The sequence below is a fragment of the Anoplopoma fimbria genome, chromosome 23, assembly GCF_027596085.1.
Source record: "Anoplopoma fimbria isolate UVic2021 breed Golden Eagle Sablefish chromosome 23, Afim_UVic_2022, whole genome shotgun sequence".
In the NCBI taxonomy this organism is placed as follows: Eukaryota; Metazoa; Chordata; class Actinopteri; order Perciformes; family Anoplopomatidae; genus Anoplopoma; species Anoplopoma fimbria.
Window position 1 is genome coordinate 18,418,459 of NC_072471.1, and position 19,026 is coordinate 18,437,484.

Genomic DNA, 19,026 nt, shown 5'->3' on the forward strand with positions numbered 1-19,026 from the left:
AGGTAATTTTGTATCACACAGTTTATATCACAATAAAGCTTTTTTTCTCTTTCAATAAATGAAAGATTCACATGAAGTAATCACAGGTTTAATTCCATTTTGTATACTGTGTGAATTAAATACTTGACAAATGAAAAGTACTGAGTATTTTCTCATTTTATTAAGAACTTTAGTGCAAAATGAACATTTTCAAGTGAAATTCTAGAGAAAAAAATAAATAAACATAAAAATAAGCCTCACCTACATCTTGTCTAATTAGGCCTGGCCTGATATCTAAACTTAAGCCAAAAACACTGTGTTAACACATTTCTGTGTATCATAGTCTGTAGTCCTTGTATGGTGGAGAAGGAAAAAAAAGCCATTGTGCCAGTTAATGACAAAGAATAGCCTGCACTCAAAATATGGCTTGGTGGGAATGGTTCTTGGCAGACTTTGCGGAACATGGTTTTCTGGTCTGTATCTGGCTTTCTTAGGAGCTCTTCTTGTTTTGGTTTTAGCTGAGTCTGAGAAAGTTTCTGCATGTTGTGCCCCAGCTGTATGCTCAAGCTCCACTCTGCTCCTGCTCCAACATGCAGCTTAAAGTTGTTTCCAAATGATATTGCCACCACACAGAAACGATTCAAGAAAAATATTAACCATAGATGTTTTTATATCGTTTGATAAAATATATATCGTCACATCATCCACTCCTACTGAATTGTCCTTGAAAGCACTCAACCCAATATTTCATAATAAATAGCAATAAATTACCATCTTTGTGTGTCTATACCACCTTTTTTGGGACATACTGTATGCAAATTTCCCCGCTGCGGGACTAATAAAGGATTATCTTATCTTATCTTATGTTGTACTGAGGAAAAACCTGTAAATGCAATCATTGAACTCCTACAGCTGCAGGTAGTTTCACAACTCCTCACCTCTATCTCGATATTCCTGTGATCTCAGGGAACACTGTCTTTTCTGACATCATAATTAATTAAGCTGCCCATGAATGCTGAACTCCATTGTCAATGAGCATATGTGTGTTAAGCTTTTTAGGTTTGTAGTATATTTCTCCATCATAGTTGGATTTCTTCTGTTTTTTTCCCCCAAATACTTTCCACCACTCTCTTTGGATAAACAAACCTCCATATCTGCATCCAAAACCAAGCTTTTAAAAATGTTTTTGCCATTGTCAGTTACTTGACTTTTATAAGTGGAATGTAACCAATTCATTTTAACTCTACAGATATAACATATGTACATTTGAGTTAATCCCATTACTCTACGTCTGGTGAGCATAGACATCTCTGTCTGGCTTCTGTGTCCTCGAAGGTGACCTTTTTGTTTCTCTTGGGGTCAATCCACGAGTTATGGATGACTACATTGTTTGGGGTAGGGTCAGCTTCTACTACAGACACCACCCTCTTCTTCATTTTGCTTTTCAAAACCTTTTGGAACTTCTGCCGAGTGAAGGCATATAGGAGCGGGTGAAAGATAGTGGTTCCATAGGCCATCACCAGGAAGCCCAAGCGTAAGCGAACAGTTAAATCACTGGGCCCAGTGCTGAGGATGATTGTGTTGAGCACCGTTATTGGGGTCCAGCAAAGTAAGAATGTGGAGATGATGAGAAGAGACATCCTGAAGACTCGTTTCTGCCTCTCCCGTCTCTCCCGATGACGCTTTACTGCTCGTCTTAGCGCAATTATGACCGACACTGATGCCCGCATGCCCAAAGGTGCATTCCCACCTGCTCTGACTCCTGTGCTGCTCTGTGAAGCATCCGTTGACTCTGCTTGTGTCGCAGTGCTCAGAGAGATTGTGTTTTTGCTTTTTTGCTTCTTTCTAGGTAAGTTGTGCTGAAAGCGTGTACCAATGCGGATATTAAGTGCCTGAAGGATCTTGTAGTAAGTCACTAGCATCACCATAGCTGTAAAAAAGAATATAGGGATCTGCGCTAGCAGGTGATAGTACAAACCCTCCTCTGTGTAATACTCATTTGGATTAGCCACTGTGACCACTCCAGTCATGTTCACAAGGTCTGAACCAGAGTTGATGAAGAAGCTGACTTCCATGAAGGGAACCAGGAAACTGAAAAAGGATAGAGCCCAGATGGACCCGAGTAGAGCTACAGCCCGGCCCATCGTAAGCACACGGTTCGCCGGCCGCACTGAGATGTCGTAGCGGTCCACAGTGATGGCCAGGACGTTAGCAGCAGTAGCTAAGCTTGCAAAGGAGACGCAGGCTTCATGGAAACAGCTGATAATGGCTGTGTCCGTCTCCAAAGGAAGTAGTACCACCACTGCTGTGAGCGGGATACAGCACACGCACACCTGGAAACAAGACAAGAATTTAGGTCACATCCTAAATGCGTTATGTCTGTTTTTATCAAATCCTGAGTTTCTTTTTTTAACATCAGGTAAAACTGGAACCAGTTTTGCGATGATTGCAATGCGAATCCAAAGGGTAAATATGATTAGGCAATATGATTGTGTCAATTCCTGAATCGGAGTGTATTTCACTGGTGTTTCTGACCGTAGCCACTACTTGGGTGTGTGACCCAACTATGTCTTGGCAGCTGTATAGCTGAGGACCCAAGGACGCTCAGTGTTGAGTGTGAAGTTTTTTGATGTCTGGTTCATGAGAAAACTTCAGCCCGTTCTGAACTTACAAGTTCTGAACTGGCACTGCACCTGCAAAATTCTGTCAAACCCCTGTTTTTTTTCTCGTTTTCTAGTACAAATAAGAAGGAAAAGCTTATACTTGCCCTCTTATAATTTTGCTCTTTGAATGACAGCACTGCAGAAATAATACTCAGGTTGTAATAAACACAGTGGAGAAGGATGGTTTAAAGTAGTTAAGTTAACTTTGCTGCATTCAGCAACACAGTTGAGACTATTCAAGCAGTGGACAAAAAACGTGAAGGGGCAGCGCGAGTAGCACCTATTAGTATGGATAGCACATAATCAAACTTTATGTAATAAACTTGTTTTTTTTTCTTCCCTTTTTTTAAACCAGAAGCATAATGTTCCATATGAACTGAATGGAACTTCTACACCTAGTGTGTGTACAAACATAATGGTTTACCTTCTGAAAGGTAGCAGTACTGAGAGGTTACTTTTTGTAGCACTCAGTAGTGTCGTCTCTGTATCTAGCCACTTGATGTTTATTCTTCTTGGCAAAATAGTAGCTTTTAGATGTTAATAGAGGATAGGACTCACCAAGACATCCACCACATGCAGGTTCATAGTGATGATGTTGGAGACGGAGCTGATGAGGTTCTGTTTCATGCAGTAGAGGACAAGCACAGTGAGGTTGGAGCTCAAGCCTAAAACTATCTCCAAAAGCAGGAAGCCTGTCAGAGAAACCTACCAACGGAAAGAACATGGTGGCGTTTAGTGTGACACTTAGTGCTCTTTTAGTCATAATAAAGAATTGCCATTTATACTTTATACAAGCAGGAAATCTACTTGCTTACTTAATTAACTAAAATCCAAATTCCCAACCCAATAATGAGCTGTACAGTAACCAGTGTCCTGAAAATATTATATACCTAAGAAGTTTTCTGTGGATTGACTTGCTAGCAAGAAAATGTCACGCTGTCATGTCACATTGATTTGATTGTTAAAAACTCCTGTGAGGCTGCAGCGTTACCTGGAAGCTGATGGGGTAGATGGGCTCATCTGAGGTCATGTCAAGGTCATAGGGGTCAGCATTGTCGAGCACCGTCATGTTGCTCATGGTGGCTGCAGAGATCCGCACTGGGGATGTGTGCATTATCCTGATGAGAGGAGGAAGAGGCCTGGAGAGCAGTTTGCACAATCATGGTTTATGCAATAAATATTAAAAGCATATTAAATTATGCCAGATCTTTTTTTTTTTTTCAACTAGTGATTTGTTAAATTGTCCTCAGACCAGTGAACCTATAGCTAGTCTTGTCTTTTTCCTGTTGTTAAGAATGTACTGTAAACGGACAATGAGGTCAGGATTAGGGTTTACTGTACAGGTCCATTGGGATACTGATTATATGGCATTGACCTTTCTTCACACTGCTGCTCCAGAACAATTTAATATCTGTGTTTTTTTGGACTTGCAGAAAAGTGCACCCTTTGTATTTTTCACATACATTCACCAAACAATATTATCATCACTGTAAAATCAGTCTGGTAGCATTATGATATTAGTTTGCACATCCAAATGCAAGTGCTATATTGTCAATGTTCGGTAGTGATTGTCACAGTCATTTCTAGTTTGTGATTGGAGGAATAGGATTTAACACCAGAGAAGTCAATAATGGCTAAGAGCATTCAAGTCTAGGATGTTTCAAACAAAGTGTGATTAAGCCCTTCTACAAAATTTCGAATTTTCCGAAACAGACAATCCCTTGAGCACACCATCTTCATGCAACAATAGACCAGGCGTGCAGAGCTGTGAAATGCAGGATTTATCTTCTTCATCTGTACCACTAAGTGAAACACTACGAATTCCTTTGCAGAACGATTTTGTGGTTTTGCCCCTCTCAATGACGATAGATTTTTTGACTTGCTTATGAGTGTGGCTGTTTGGATCAGCTTTAAGCGTTAAAAGCAAAAGTGCCCTTCAGATGTGGTCGGACTACAGGTGGTCCGAACTAGTCCATTTCTAGCATAATGACACCTTTAGCCAAAATTACAGGGAGGGGAGTTCTTTATTATTTGACACCAATGAGTCAGAAACCTCACAGGATAACAAGTTCTTCATTAAAAGATATGTGTCCTGGTTTGTTTGCTAAGCATAAACAAACCCAATGCGAGAATACTACAATATGCATTCTAATGACCTATGGGAGGTTTGGACTACAAAAACAGTATGATATCAGGCTTAACTTACCACTCCCTCCCAGTAGTGTCCTCTCCAGATCAGCAACAATCGATGCGTCCAAAAGGAACTTGGTTGAGCATGTCAAACCATCCCACCATATTCTGACTTGACAAGATCAATCTTCTCTTGATTTACACATTCCCTCTGTGGACATATTAGAATTTGATGGACAATCAAAAGTCTTTGAGCTTTAGCTTCAGCGATACTGGCTCCACTCAAGCAAAGGGAAATGTCTGTTTGTGAAACACAGAAAGCAATACACACCCGCCCCTCGTTGGGGGGCATGTGGTTTGCAACATCAGTGCGGTGCACTAAGATCAATGCTTTCTTTCATGAATAGCTCTGTCTCAGCATTGTCCGTTGTGCTTGGACTGTTGCCTCCAGTCTCATCCCTGCTTGAAAATCATGCCAGTGCCAGAACAATCCTGCTGTCTCCACTTCTCTCCACTTTTCAGGTATTTTGTGTCTTTCACACTTGTCCTGATGTGGTCCACAGCCCTTATGTCATCAGGTTTGAAATTTCATATTCAAGAGAACAGTGAAGGTGGAAAGTAGAGATGGCAGAATGGATGGGAGGGTCCAAGGGAAATAGAAAACAAGCTTGTGTGGTTGTTCCCCTTGGCTCAACCCTTCATTGACCCTGTGATCCAAGAGGAGGCAGAGTTGCACCAAAGGGCAGAGACTTGGATATATGTCATATAGAGTCCTTGGAGACCACTCAAAGAGACTGATCCTTTGACTCTTGGACATTCACAGCCATTGTACTCCTCCCTTTATCCTTGCCAGAGAGGATTTGTCCCATCATTGTCATCACCTTTCCTTGGGCTCCTCCTCAGTCATATTCCATCTCTGATCCTGCTAAAGGAACGGATGGAAGATTTCAGTTAAAAAAAAAAGTATGAAAGAAATAAATTTGTCATATGGAATCAAATCCTTTCCCCCTGGTCTGCATGTTGCATCACATCACCCACCTTATTCAACTCACTTATAATCCCGACGGATAGCTGCTCTCTCTGTGTTAATTGGATGCCTGTCTCTGTGTTTGTGCTTATATTTTGTGTGTGTGCCAAATGTGTGTCTAATCAGTTTTTTTGATGCCTTGCCTTTTCTCTTTGATGGTTCTTGTCGTTTGTTGTTCTGCAAATGATTACTGAAAACTGTGAACTGGCTCTCTGCAGACTGTCTTAGTGTTTAAGATGATATACTGACTAACTGTCACCGCAACGGCCACACAATGTCTCACTCAGTTTTAAGGCAGATCAGGGCTTGAGATTTGAAATTTGGCATTTGTCTTTGGGCGTAAGTGGGTAGGGAATTCAAGTGCTCAAAACTGGCATCAAAGGTCTTGTTGGATTCAGAGTCCTATTTATTTATTCTTACATTAAATAATCATTGATATCGATCAACATTTGGACAATGTTAGTCAATTTTAGAAAATATAAAAAAGATTTGCTGAGAACTTTGTTTATATTTTTCAAAATCACGTATCTAAAGTAATATTTGGCACTGGTACCCAAAGGAAGGTATGCTTCTTAATCTAGGAATAAATAACAATTTCTTTGCACAATATATTTTATATTATATGATATGCATGTCTGGATTTACACGTGTAAATGAGTCCCTGCGTTGACGTCTGCTCTTTGAATTAAATACTAAAACCAGCCAATTGCGCAATTAAACTTGTGCTCCAGTAGCTTAATAATGTGTTTACCCCATAGTACCATGGCCATGGACAATGCTGAATTCTTATTGGCTATTTTCAGATAATTGCACAGCTCTGACGTAACCAACTCATCAGCATTATAAATAACTATGAATCTCTAGGCACCTCATGATTCGGTTCCTATTCAAAGGGCAATGGTTTGTTTATTAAACCAAAATCATTGCGTCTTGATATTTTTGATGTACATTACTTTACATTTCACTAGCCGATTGGTTTCACCGTAAGGAACGGTCTTACCAAATTGTTGCAGTTTCTGACTTCGACTTCCTTACCGTAGTCAGAAAACACAGGGTAGACTCTGTGTTTTTGTGTCCAGGGCCGGAGTCAATACTTGAATGTAACACTCGTCACATTTCTCTACCTTTGATTCTAGAGCAATACTTCCTTGGTTCAGCTGTTTTGAGGCTACACACTCTCCTCCTTTATTTGAATTAACATTTACTTGAAGGTTTGTAGCACAAAGTTCCATTTAAAGAGTCTTGGAGCCCCAAACTATGAATGAACAACATCTGGACATGGTATCAACATGAAAACCCACTATGACATTTGAAGTTATTGCAGAGGTTATTTTTTAAATCTGCATTTCTTGTTCTTTTTGTGGATTATACCTCAAATTACTAGTTTACTGTCTTGGAAAAAAATCCAAGATTATGTTAGCAACATGAAAACATTTCCTCTAACTTAGAAATCTAGCGGCAGTTAAAAAAATACTGAAATGAGATAGAATGCAGAATATTTAGTTGTCTTAATCATTGTAACCAATCATCATTTTTTTTTTTTTTAACCATTAAAATGTCCATCTTTCATAACACATGATTAAACGACGTATACATACATGTGTTACTTACATTGTATATTGTTATTTTATTCTTAAGTATGGTGGAGTACAGTAAATCTGACCACTTAAACAATGGTTTAAGACAATCGCTATATGTTCTGTTATTCAGAACATGTAGAGATTGTCTAAAACAAGTCAAACACGCACAACTTACCTTAACCCAATCAGCATATTACCTACTACTGTAAACTTGCCCTTATATTTCTGGCGAAACGCCTGGGTTTTACAGCTGCTTCAGTTTGCATTTACAAAACGTATATCTATAAAGAGATACCAAGTCAATGCTGGGTGTCAGAGCAGCAAGAGGAAAAACTAGTTATAAAGTTTTAACTTATAACATTTGTCATTTATTAGGCAAAATTCCAATCATTTTATGATTTCAACTTCTCAGCTGTGAGGATCTGCCCCACTTTTTTGTTTCACATCATTTAAAAACCTTCGGACTGTTGCAATTTGAAAATATCACCATGGCTCTGGAAACGTGATGGGTGTTTTTCAGTATTTTTTTTTTTTTTAATACTGATTAATTGATAAATTTAGGTGAAAAAAACAAAACAACAACAATGGAGGTAATTCTTAGGTGCAGCCCTCAATTTGCTACCAGCTTTCAATGTCAGTTCTCAGTCCGATACCTATAGTCTTCGTACTCCTTTTAACTGGATGAGACGTGAAAAATTGCTTCTTTATTTTTGCCTTTGGCTCAACTTTTCTTTAAGCTGTATTTTCCATCGTGTGAAATAGCTGTCCTGTGGGTGTTCTTACTCTAAGAACAAATTCTGATTAGGTTTGTGTTGCATGAGCTTTTATACAACAGGAGGGCTGGTCTCTCTTGGAGGAAGTGACTTCAGCTTAGCTTGTGAAGACACATATCCCTTGCTTTTTGACAGCTACTCATTTTGTCTAATTATTCTCCTCTCAAAATAGTCACTGCTTGAAAAGCCTGACTCCCCAACCTGTCAGCCAGCTGTTTGTGATCGGATCTTACAGTGCCTTCGTGCGACAAATTTACATTCCCTTGCTGTCAGAACAGCGATAACGGTGTTAGTACATGAATGTTCCGTGTGTCAGTTTACCTCTAGACAAAGACCATTCCTCAGTGATCCTTGGCTCTGTTGGAGTGCCCTCCTTCCCTGATGGTCTTTGTAATCTCAATCCCCAAAGGTAGCATAGAGCACACAGGTGATAACCCTGAGTGGCTGAGGTTTAGTATAGTAGTCCATCATTCAAGAAAGCTTGATAGTTAGTCCCTTCAGGATTGAAATGTGGTTGGTAGAAAGCATGCAGCCTCGGAGCGTGGAGAAAGCCATAGAGAAACTGACGCTGCTGCTCTGCCTCTTCTCTTTTTGCTCTGCTTCTGTGTCTCTAGGTCTGTCTCTGCCTCCAGTAGCCCTTCCCTCCACCCCACCCCCTCTTTTCTCTCTCTGAAACTGTCTTCTCTTTCCCTTTTTTCCCTCTACACCTCTGTGCTTGACTAATTGGACTCACAAAGCGTCTGTCACACTTTTCTCTTTCATTTCTTTCCTCCTTTCCCGATCATTTTTTTCTTATCTTTTGTAAGTGGGAATAACTGTCCAGCATGCAGGGACAACAGAACACAGATATATTTTGTGTTTGAGTACTTGGTTCTTTTTCTCTTTCTTTTGTTTGTCTGCCTTCATTAAAAGCTCAAGTAGCACACTGTGGTCATGACAATGCTAATGGCAGCATCCTTCCTCTCAGGACTTTGGCCACTTGTCTGCTGTTTGTGTTTGCATAGCACCAACCGGATGGTACACCTCTTAATTGTCCCAATCTGGCTACCATTGGAGCAGTTGCCGTGTTGCACTTACTGCCTGGTGAGCATATCTGGAAGGTAGCTAGTGAGTGGATTAATTAGGGCTACTAGGCATTGGCATGGCAACAACAGCATTGCCAGCCAAAGGGAACACAGACTGATGGATCAGAATTCAAATAAGGCCTGTCTGCTGTCTCCTGAGATACACCTCTTCACTGATAATGCAGGAACTCCTGATTTTTGGTAATCTGGTAATCATATCTCAGCTCTTCATCTCTCACTCTGCATGTGTTTATTCAAGGAGTGTTAGCAGAGGTGTCCAACTGTTTCACTGACATGCGCAACCAAACGGGAGGCATGTTTTCCCCCAGATACAAGTCTTTAGTGTGAGAGCGATAGATGGCAGACAGCATGCTTATGGAGAGGGATAAAAGATAGTTGCAGATATTTTTCTGTGCAAACAAGAGCATGATACAAAATAGAAAGAGATGAAGACAGAAAGAAATATGGTTACAGATTTTTTGCATGAGCATGATGTGTGACTGAGGCAGAGATGGAAAGAGATGGACACAGCTTGGAGACTAAGAGAAAAAACCCACAGTTACAGCATTTTTTATTTCCATGCAAAGCTTTGTATTTACGATGGAGCGGCTGTGCACTCTGCGCCTAAAGCTGCATTAGGCTGTTTATATTTGGTGTCACTGGGCAAACATTCCACAATAACCTTTCAGCATATTGTAAATAAAGTGGTACCACAGGGTAAAGGGCCAAAAAACTGCCAGAATTTGAAAATACAGCCCTCACCCTGCAGCCCTCCGCTCTGTCCTAAGCCCCTCCCACCAGACGAGCAAAGGCATATGCACACGCTTTATACAGTCACCTGTACAAGTACTAGTCATTCATTTAAAACATCTTGATGCATACAGTTACCTGTAGGAGTACTAGTCAGTGATTTACATAACATGCTTCATACAGTCACCTACACCACTGTTTATTCACTTCAAACATCCCAATTTTGATTGTGGTTCCGATGTCATAATAAAGCGGCAATTCTATGAGAATTACTGTCCTGTCCTCTTTGTGGGCCTGTAAAGCCCTTTGAGATGACACTCTGTGATTCAAGGCTCAAGCTAGCTACAATATCAGCAAAGCTTTTCAGACATGGAGAGAAAATGTTGCTGATATTTTACCTCCCTGAGTTCACACAGAAGGATAAACTATTAGCAAGGTTGCCTTGCTAGAGTGAGACTTTGACTAACTCACATATACACACTCTTAATCACAGGCACATATTTATACTTTTGATTCAACATCAGGGTTTAATAAAGTATGCAACTTACACTTGTTGCGCGAACAGTAGCTTAGGTCTAGGGATATAGCCACCGAGACAACAAACCAGGGAAATACTGATGACTTCACAATATTAGAAATACACTTACCCAATCAATGGCACACAGGATCATTCATTAATAAAATTCGGTAAAAATACGGCCGATTTTCTGAATATAAAAAAAAATAAAAAATATTTATGCAAGTTTGTCCAAGGGGGCTCTAACGTCCCAAACCCGCTGAAATAATGACAGAATAACACAATCATCCTATTGTACTGTTCAGGCACATAGCCATTAATGAACTGTCAGGACATACAGGGAATAACAATTAAAATAACATCCCCATCAATTCTCTAAAGTCGATAAGCATGACTTAATTCAGTTTGACTACCATGTCCAGTTTTGCTGTTGTTACGTGTTAATGAAGTGAAATGGACCAAATTATTGTTACAGTATAGTTGACCACTATTTTAACTCTTGACAATGTGACTGAAGATGAATTTGGAATAGCATTACAGCCTGAGGTATCAATTTGGAAAACTGTTTTTTTTAAGTCTTTCTGGTACAACAGCTGAACACATTATTTCACAGTAAGGCTGTGAACTATGCTGTCTTATAATATGTATTTTAGTCCAAATTAATTTGGAGCTAAATTTAGCAAACTAAACAGTGAGTAAACCTACTTTATGTCCCAACTGGGGCAGACTCTTTTGCTAAGTGAAAATACTTACTGTGTCCAAGTATGCATTTTCATATCACAGATGTGAAAATGTATGTACATTTAAAATAATTTCTAGATCTTGACAAGTTGTTTTAATTATTATTAACTGTAAGAAACAAGTTACCCAAGACATATTATTGTTCAGTTCCAAAGATGATGATGCCATCATCGTGTATTTTAATTATTATGTCAATGATAATAATAATAATAATAATAAAGTTGTGTCTTTTTTATATGGTCGATATATCGGATATCGTTTTTAAATCAAAAATATTCGCTCGGTATCAGGTTAAAAGTCCTAGTCCATTTACCATTGACTATCAGTGGTGCTGTGTAGATGCTTACAAATGATTTTTTAATCCCCCACTGTAAAGCCCTCCGTGCCAGTTTGTAATGTTTCAATTCAGGATGCTTTATATTGCTCCTCTGTAAAAGATAACAAGAACTTGGCACGGGAATTTTGCCTTCTTAAGTTTTGTTGAGAAATCTTTTGTAGAGATGTGTGAGGACCATGTCAACTTGTTCGTGATGCCCTTTATTTAGTTTCATCGATGTTTGTAATCTGGCTGGTGATGATAGCTTCATCTGCAAATGTTACAACAGAGTTCTCTTCATGTTGGAGGTAGCAGTCTTGGGTGTACAAAACATGTACAAACACACACAAACATGTATCTCAATGTACACAGAAATAGACATAACTGCTCGGAATGAGAACAACATAATGTAAAATGCATCCAACTCAGTAAAACATTGCAAATGTAGAATGCATCTGTGACTATCAAGCCATTTACTTGAAGTGCATTAACCAACCAGCGTGTTCATTAGTGTGCACAATGTGGCAGGGACAGCAAAGTATGTAGATGGATGGATTTTGGTCCAGGACCCTGCTCTTAATAGAATTCCTGAATCTTAGATTGACACTGGTATTGTCAACTGAAAGGACCACATAGTTGGCCCATGGGATATTTTGCCCTTACTCGTAATTTTTTCTGAATATGGCCTCTGCAGTGCCACACCTGATCCCTGATGTCAGGCACATGTCGAGAAATTGTTTAAACTCCTTAGTTTAACGGTCAGTGGATTCATCTTTTCTCTCCACACACAAATGTATCCAACACTTAAAGAATGTCGGCACCTCTGTGTATGACTTCTTGGATTTATTGCTAATGAGTCATACAAATATTTTATAGATTGATTAATTGTACATAGACTTAACTCAGTATTCATGGTCAACATGAATAAACACACTTATCTGTATCATTGGACCCATCAGTGGCTTAAGAGAAGGGCTAATCACAAAGATTTTTCACTAGCTCATCCATCTTATGGGGCTAGTGAAAATCAAATTAGTTGATCTTAAAATGCCAACGTGATCCGTTGCTGCCCCATTGTCATGGCCACCTTCACTTTGGGTTTTCTGGTCTGTGGTGGTGTACTGATTAGAGCACATTCAAAACAGTAAAACCAGTTAAATGATCTACTTAGGTAAGTGTGCTGCTTGGGAAATTCGCCATCCCTCCACATAAACTGTCCAAGCTACTAACTGTGCTAAGGGACTTTGCTCCTTTGCTCGAAAACAGACATGACAAGGTGAGAACATGTCGCGCTTTGGCTCAGTATGTTGTACACTCTGGAAACACAAGGCGAACACAGCAGTTTGCTCTTTACGGAGGACACTCCCAAGGCGTGGCTCTGATGAAACACTGTTTGTTTCATTGACTGTGTGACCCATCATACAAGCCTACAGTGCAACAGCAGGGAGCCGCCCTGAGAGCTCTATCCTCATCCATGGACCTCCTCAGAGGGATGACAGTGGCAGACGCCTGCTCGGCACTATCCTGGACATTCTCCATGCCCTTTTATTCATTTGTATCTGTGACATGTTTCTGAGGAAATGGGGACCATCATGGTACATGATCAATGTCCTACTCTTCAACGGTGGCAGTACTGTGTTAAGAGAGTGTAACATTACACATCCCATTTTTTTCTCCACACATGCTGCAATGGTGTTAACCATTGAACATATTAAGCATGGCATTTACGGTTTATGATCTGGTGTATGTTGTCTGCTCGCAGACCTTAGTGTCACAGTGGGGCACAGACTACATCAGCTTCGCCCTTAACCCAAAAGCAACAGTACTTAGGGTGCTAAACCTGTACAATGTAGTATGTTAGTTAGGTGTTGTCAATTAAACATTTGATGAGTATAGGCATAGCTCTCTAAGCTTAGGACCCTTCTGACTACACCTATGCCAGCTGAAGAAATGCTGGTTTAAACTTGAGCAGAAATATGCTCTCACTGCTGTTATATGTTGCACCTGTGGATGTAAGGGATGACTGTTAAGGGCACCATGGCATGGAATTTTTTTCACAACTTTGCATGCATGGGGTGAGGTACACAGTAGCTCATTGATACTCTACTCATTGAGTCTGGAATAATTAACTTAACTGACTTTTTTTCAGCACTAAAAAATAGAATTATGTTCCATTGAGGTGTTGTGAATCCAACCTGACTGCTCCTGATTTTTACTAAGGAGCAAGCTACAAACCATCCAGAGCTACCTCTTAAGACTACAGGTCTCTTTTTAAATTGTAGCGTTTCTCTGAGTGTACAAATGACTCATATTATATGAACATATTTATGGACAGCATAAGCCTGACTTGCTGTGTATCGTTGTGTATGACGTGTATTTTCTGTCCTAAAGGGAGTTACTTTTGCATGCTACCAATTTGGAGGCCTGCAATGATGTGACATATTCCAATGTTATAAAGCATATTGTTAAGGTATGGGTAACTTTAGATTATTGGTAATGTCCACCTTGTCCTCTGAAGAATAAGCTGAATGAATTCACCCAGTACAGAAACCAGAGCACATCTGTGCCAGAGCACAGCTTATCCTCTGGGATCCAGCACATAATATCCACTGGCCTGTGGCTTCAAGCATGGCATCAGACGCCCTCTGAGCATATTATGACACAAGTCAGGAAAAAGACCCACCTCTTACTCTCTCTATCTCTCTGTCTCTCTCTCTCTTTCTCTCTCTCTCTCTCTGTCTCAAAGAACACACATATCTAAACAAGCAAAGAGATACGGGTCTCAGCTGTTCCATCGTGGTCTCTGGCAGGCTTTGTAGTTGGGTTGAGGCTTCGAGCGGATTGCTTTTGAATTGAATGTGGCTCCTGTCCAATTCCCCGGTTCTCTGTGCCTCAGCCAGCCACCTGCCTGATAACACTCTCGTTCTCCCTCCCTCCTTCTCTCCCTTTCTCTCTCTCTCGCTCTGTCTCTCTCTCTCTCTCGCTCTCTCTCTCTATCTCTCTGGCTCTCAAAAAGATTAGCAAACGATCTTCACCTCTAGACAAATGACCTATGTGAAATGGTTGATATCAGTTTCCACATCCAGCACCTGTATGCCTCTCCTCTCATAATGAGAGAGTTGGGATGATGGCATAAGATTTAAAGACTGAATCTTGGAATTATGGAAAACCTACAGTCCAAACCTATTTGTATTCATGAATGTGCCTTTATGACATTTTGCTCACGTTCCTTGATCAGTAGCGACTGTTGGTGTGAAGATAACCTATTGAAAACTTAAAGCCCTGTTGGACAAATTCTGTAACTTCCGAAACCAACAATTTGACAGTCACAACCACTTGACACAGATGGTAAAAGGTGAATGGACTTTCAATTGTATAGTTCCTTTCTATTCATCCAAACACTCAAAGCGCTGTACATTACATGTCATCATTCACCCATTTACACACATTCACCATGCAAGGTCCATCAGGAAACCAATTCCCATTCACGCACATTCATACACCCATGGCACAGCCTTCGGGAGCAAATTGGGATTCAGTTTCTTGCCTGAGGAAACTTTCACATGCAGACTGAACCGCCGATTACAAATTGGAAGACGACCCGCTCCACTACTGAGACACAGCCCCCTTGCATTCAATAATTTACTGCAAGTTTAATATCTTCAAACATGTACATCAGAATGGTATGTAACTTCAATTCAATTCAGTTTATTTTGTATAGCCCAGAATCACAAATTACAAATTTGCCTCAGAGGGCTTTACAATCTGTACACATGCGACATCCTCTGTCCTTCCCTCACATCGGCACAGGAAAAACTCCCCTAAAAACCCCTTTAACAGAGAGAAAAAAGGAAGAAACCTCTGGGAGAACGACAGAGGAGGGATCCTTCTCCCAGGATGGACAGAATGCAATAGATGTCATGTGTACAGAATGAACAGCATAACAGATATACAACACATTCAATGTATATGACATAAATGATTCATATAATAAGACTACATATAATAACAGCAGCAATTATTACAGTAGAATTATAATTATGAAAATAGGGATAGTAATGTGATTAATAATAATAATAATCGAAGTAGCAGTGGGTGTCAGTCGGCTCACAGCAGGAAGCACGACTACGGTCCAGGTACCACAACGATTCATTGAAACCTGCAGAGCGAGAAAGCAAAAGGGCTTCAGGGTGGAAGTAAAGCTAAAATGCTTAATGGTACAGGTAATAGTAATAGTAATGTGACTAGTAATAATAATGGTGGTAGCAGTCGGTGTCAGCAGGGCCGTAGCAGGATGCACAACCACGGTCCAGGTACAGCCACGATTTATAGAAGCCTGCGAAGCGAGAAAGCACAAAGACTCCAGGGTACAAGCAAGTCAATAAGCGTAATAGTACAGGCAATAATAATAGTAATGTGACTAATAATGATAGTGGTAGTAGTAGTGGGTGTCAGCAGGGCCTCAGTAGGTGGCACGATGACAGTCCAAATATAACCCAGATTCCTGGGAACCTGCGAGGCGAGAAAGCACAAGAACTCCGGGGAAGAAGCAAAATCAGTAATGTGCATAAATAGGAGATTGATACATAAAGATGGAGGGAGAGAAGAGGAGTGAGGAGCTCAGCGTAACATTCTTGATGTTGTAGTCATAATGCACCAGAATCAGTTAATGCTACCATGTCCAGCTAAAGTCCAAACAGCATTCAACTTGGCAATAGATAAAAGTGGTATGTTTTTAATTGAATTACATTTTATCTTCTTACCATAAATATCGGATATTTGATCAAAATGACCAGCCCAGCCAAAAGATGGTATTCTTTTATCAGCCTTATTTGTTGCTCAAGAGTTGGAATTGAGATGCAATAAGACCTGATTCAATCGTCATAGTTGGTGGTATTCAAACATATCCATCCATAGATATAGATATATTAATTTGTGCCACCCAGTGGGAGAAAGCTGGCCTGGTTCCTTCCCTCTGAATTGCTGCCCTCATCTCCTGATTTGTTCAGAGTTTAAAATAGGTCTAGTAATGACAGATGTTTCCCTGTTACGAAAACCAGTCAACTAATCAGAGTTTTGTAGGCAGGTCTATAAAGGGAAATATTCTCTTTAATAGCTAGCTAGCTCCAAACTACGTCCATGAAAAACAAAAATACTTTTGTAAGTCAAGTTTAGAAATAACTTTTATATTTTAGGCCAACAACCAGTGTAAAAGATTACGTTTGTTTATGTTACTGGAATCTCCTGCGATCCCGTCTCTGGTTCCTTGTAAAATAAGATAAGATAAAATAAGATAATCCTTTATTAGTCCCGCAGCTGGGAAATTTGCAGGATTACAGCAGCATAGAGGATGGTAGACAGAGTTGGTTGCGCAGTCTGACAGTGGCAGGAAGGAAGGACCTGCGGTACCTCTCCTTCACACACCGGGTGAAGCAGCCGGTGGCTGAAGGAGCTGTACAGAGTGTCCCGCATGGGGTGGGAGGTGTTGTCCATCAGGGATGATGGCTTGGCCATCATCCTCCTGTCTCCCACCACCTCCACCGTATCCAGTGGACATCCCAGGACACAGCTGGCCTTCCTGTCAAGTCTGTTTAGTCTCTTCCTGTCAGCTGTCGAGATGCTGCTGCCCCAGCAGACCACTCCATAGAAGAAGTCGAAGAAGGTCCTCAGGAGTGCTCCCTGCACTCCAAAAGACCTCAGTCTCCTCAGCTCTGACCCTTTTTGTAAGTGCATATGTGTGATCAGTCCAGTCCAGTTTATTGTTCAAGTGAACACACAGTAACTTATAAGATTTCACAATCTCAATGTCCATTCCCTGGATGTTCACTGGTACCGGAGGAGAGTGTTTACCCCGGTGGAAGTCCACCAGAGTTGATCTGGAGGCGGTTCCGCTGGCATTATCAGATAAAGTCCTGGTTCAGTTCCCTCTCATCACCTTCGGAAATGAGGCCGACGATTGCAGAGTCATCAGAGAACTTTTGCAGGTGGCAGTTAGCAGAGTTGTGTTTGAAGCCTGAGGTGTAAATGATGAAGAGGAATGGAGCCAGAACGGTTCCTTGTGGGTCCCCCGTGCTGCAGGACACCAGGTCGGACTCACACTCCCATATCCTCACATACTGTGGACGGTTGGTGAGGTAGTCCAAGGTCCATGCCGTGAGGTGGTGGTCCACCCCGGCTCAAGTTGAAGACGTGCTCCAATATCCCGTACAGCTGGTCTGCGCAGGATTTGAGGAGCCTTGAGCTGATGCCATCTGGACCCAGGGCCTTTCTCACCTTGATCTTTCTCAGTTCTTTTCTCACCGGGTTTGTTTTAACCATATATTTTAACTTCAGACTGTTCAACAAGTTTGTCAGAAGGTGGTTGCAACAGCAAGTTGTGGTTTAATCAAACACACAACCGTCTGATGTCTGCTGTCTGTCGTCTCACATCATATCTTGGCCGTGTCTCCCTGTTCCAGCCTGCTCATCTCTCTGCCCAGTCCGGATTTCTATTCCTTTTTCCCAGGACTGCAGAGTCACTGCCTTAAAACTCGTAGGAGACACTTATTGTTCACCTGATCCTCCACATACACAGCATTATCCAGCACATTTTCTAGAGCACATGGCAGCAGTCACTGCTGCTAGAATCATCATGGTAGAGCGCAAGTGTGGCAAAACCACATTTATTGACCGGGTTGCATCACTTTTAATTTTATATCAGCTCAAAACGGGATTCATTTGTGAGGCAAGTCAATTTTTCTTCCTCTTATGCACAATCAGGCTGTCTGAAGGATGTGGGTGGACAAACAATGCAGGGGAAGAGCAGAATGTAAATGTTAAACACGCAGAAGTGTTGAAACAAGTGTTGCTGACAAATCTGTCAAGCTGACTAGTCCCGCTGTCATCATTTCTGTAAATGAAGGATGAAAATAAACAACAGAAATATGATAATGTAATCACAAAGAAGATGTGTTGATGAAATTTCAGACTGACTGGCCATTGTAAAAGTCATTGATCAGAATACGTTAGAAAAAGTCAGGGGATTTAAATATGATACTTTGATCCATCCGTAGAAAAGTCTACTGGTGTTCCTTAAAAGACATGGAATCAATAAAAAGAAAGAAATATCACTTTTTGTCTAGATAATGGTCCCTATTTTAAGTATAGGCAAGTTCCACCATAATTTGCAAATATATTCTTTAAAAATCAGACAATGTGATTTTCAGGAATTTTTTTTCTCATTTTGTCTCTCATAGTTTTGGTATACCTATGATGAAAATTACAGGCCTCTCTCATCTTTTTAAGTGGGAGAACTTGCACAATTGGTGGCTGACTAAATACTTTTTTGCCCCACTGTATGTTCAGGCTCTGTTTAGCCAAAATTAGTATTGGGTGGAGGATATTTTTAACATTATCATGATGTGTTCAAATGTAATCGTGTAAATCTAGTTTTTGGTGAGAGAGATATTTTCACAGCATTACAAAAAATATTATTAGAGAGGGAGTT

The 19,026-nt window shown here is 40.6% G+C and overlaps 2 protein-coding genes across 2 annotated transcripts in view; one reads left to right on the plus strand and one right to left on the minus strand.

Annotated features, from left to right (window-relative positions):
* cog5 (component of oligomeric golgi complex 5) overlaps nt 1-19,026 on the plus strand; it is a gene marked incomplete at its 5' end in the record, with an annotated part of 60,373 nt that overhangs the window by 9,101 nt on the left and 32,246 nt on the right.
* On the minus strand, nt 1,260-3,756 carry LOC129112423 (G-protein coupled receptor 22-like). The gene is made up of 3 exons (XM_054624517.1): nt 3,634-3,756; nt 3,201-3,347; nt 1,260-2,312 (listed from the first exon to the last, which is right to left on the minus strand). Exons 1-3 carry the CDS (start codon nt 3,754-3,756, stop codon nt 1,260-1,262), a joined length of 1,323 nt encoding a protein of 440 aa, XP_054480492.1.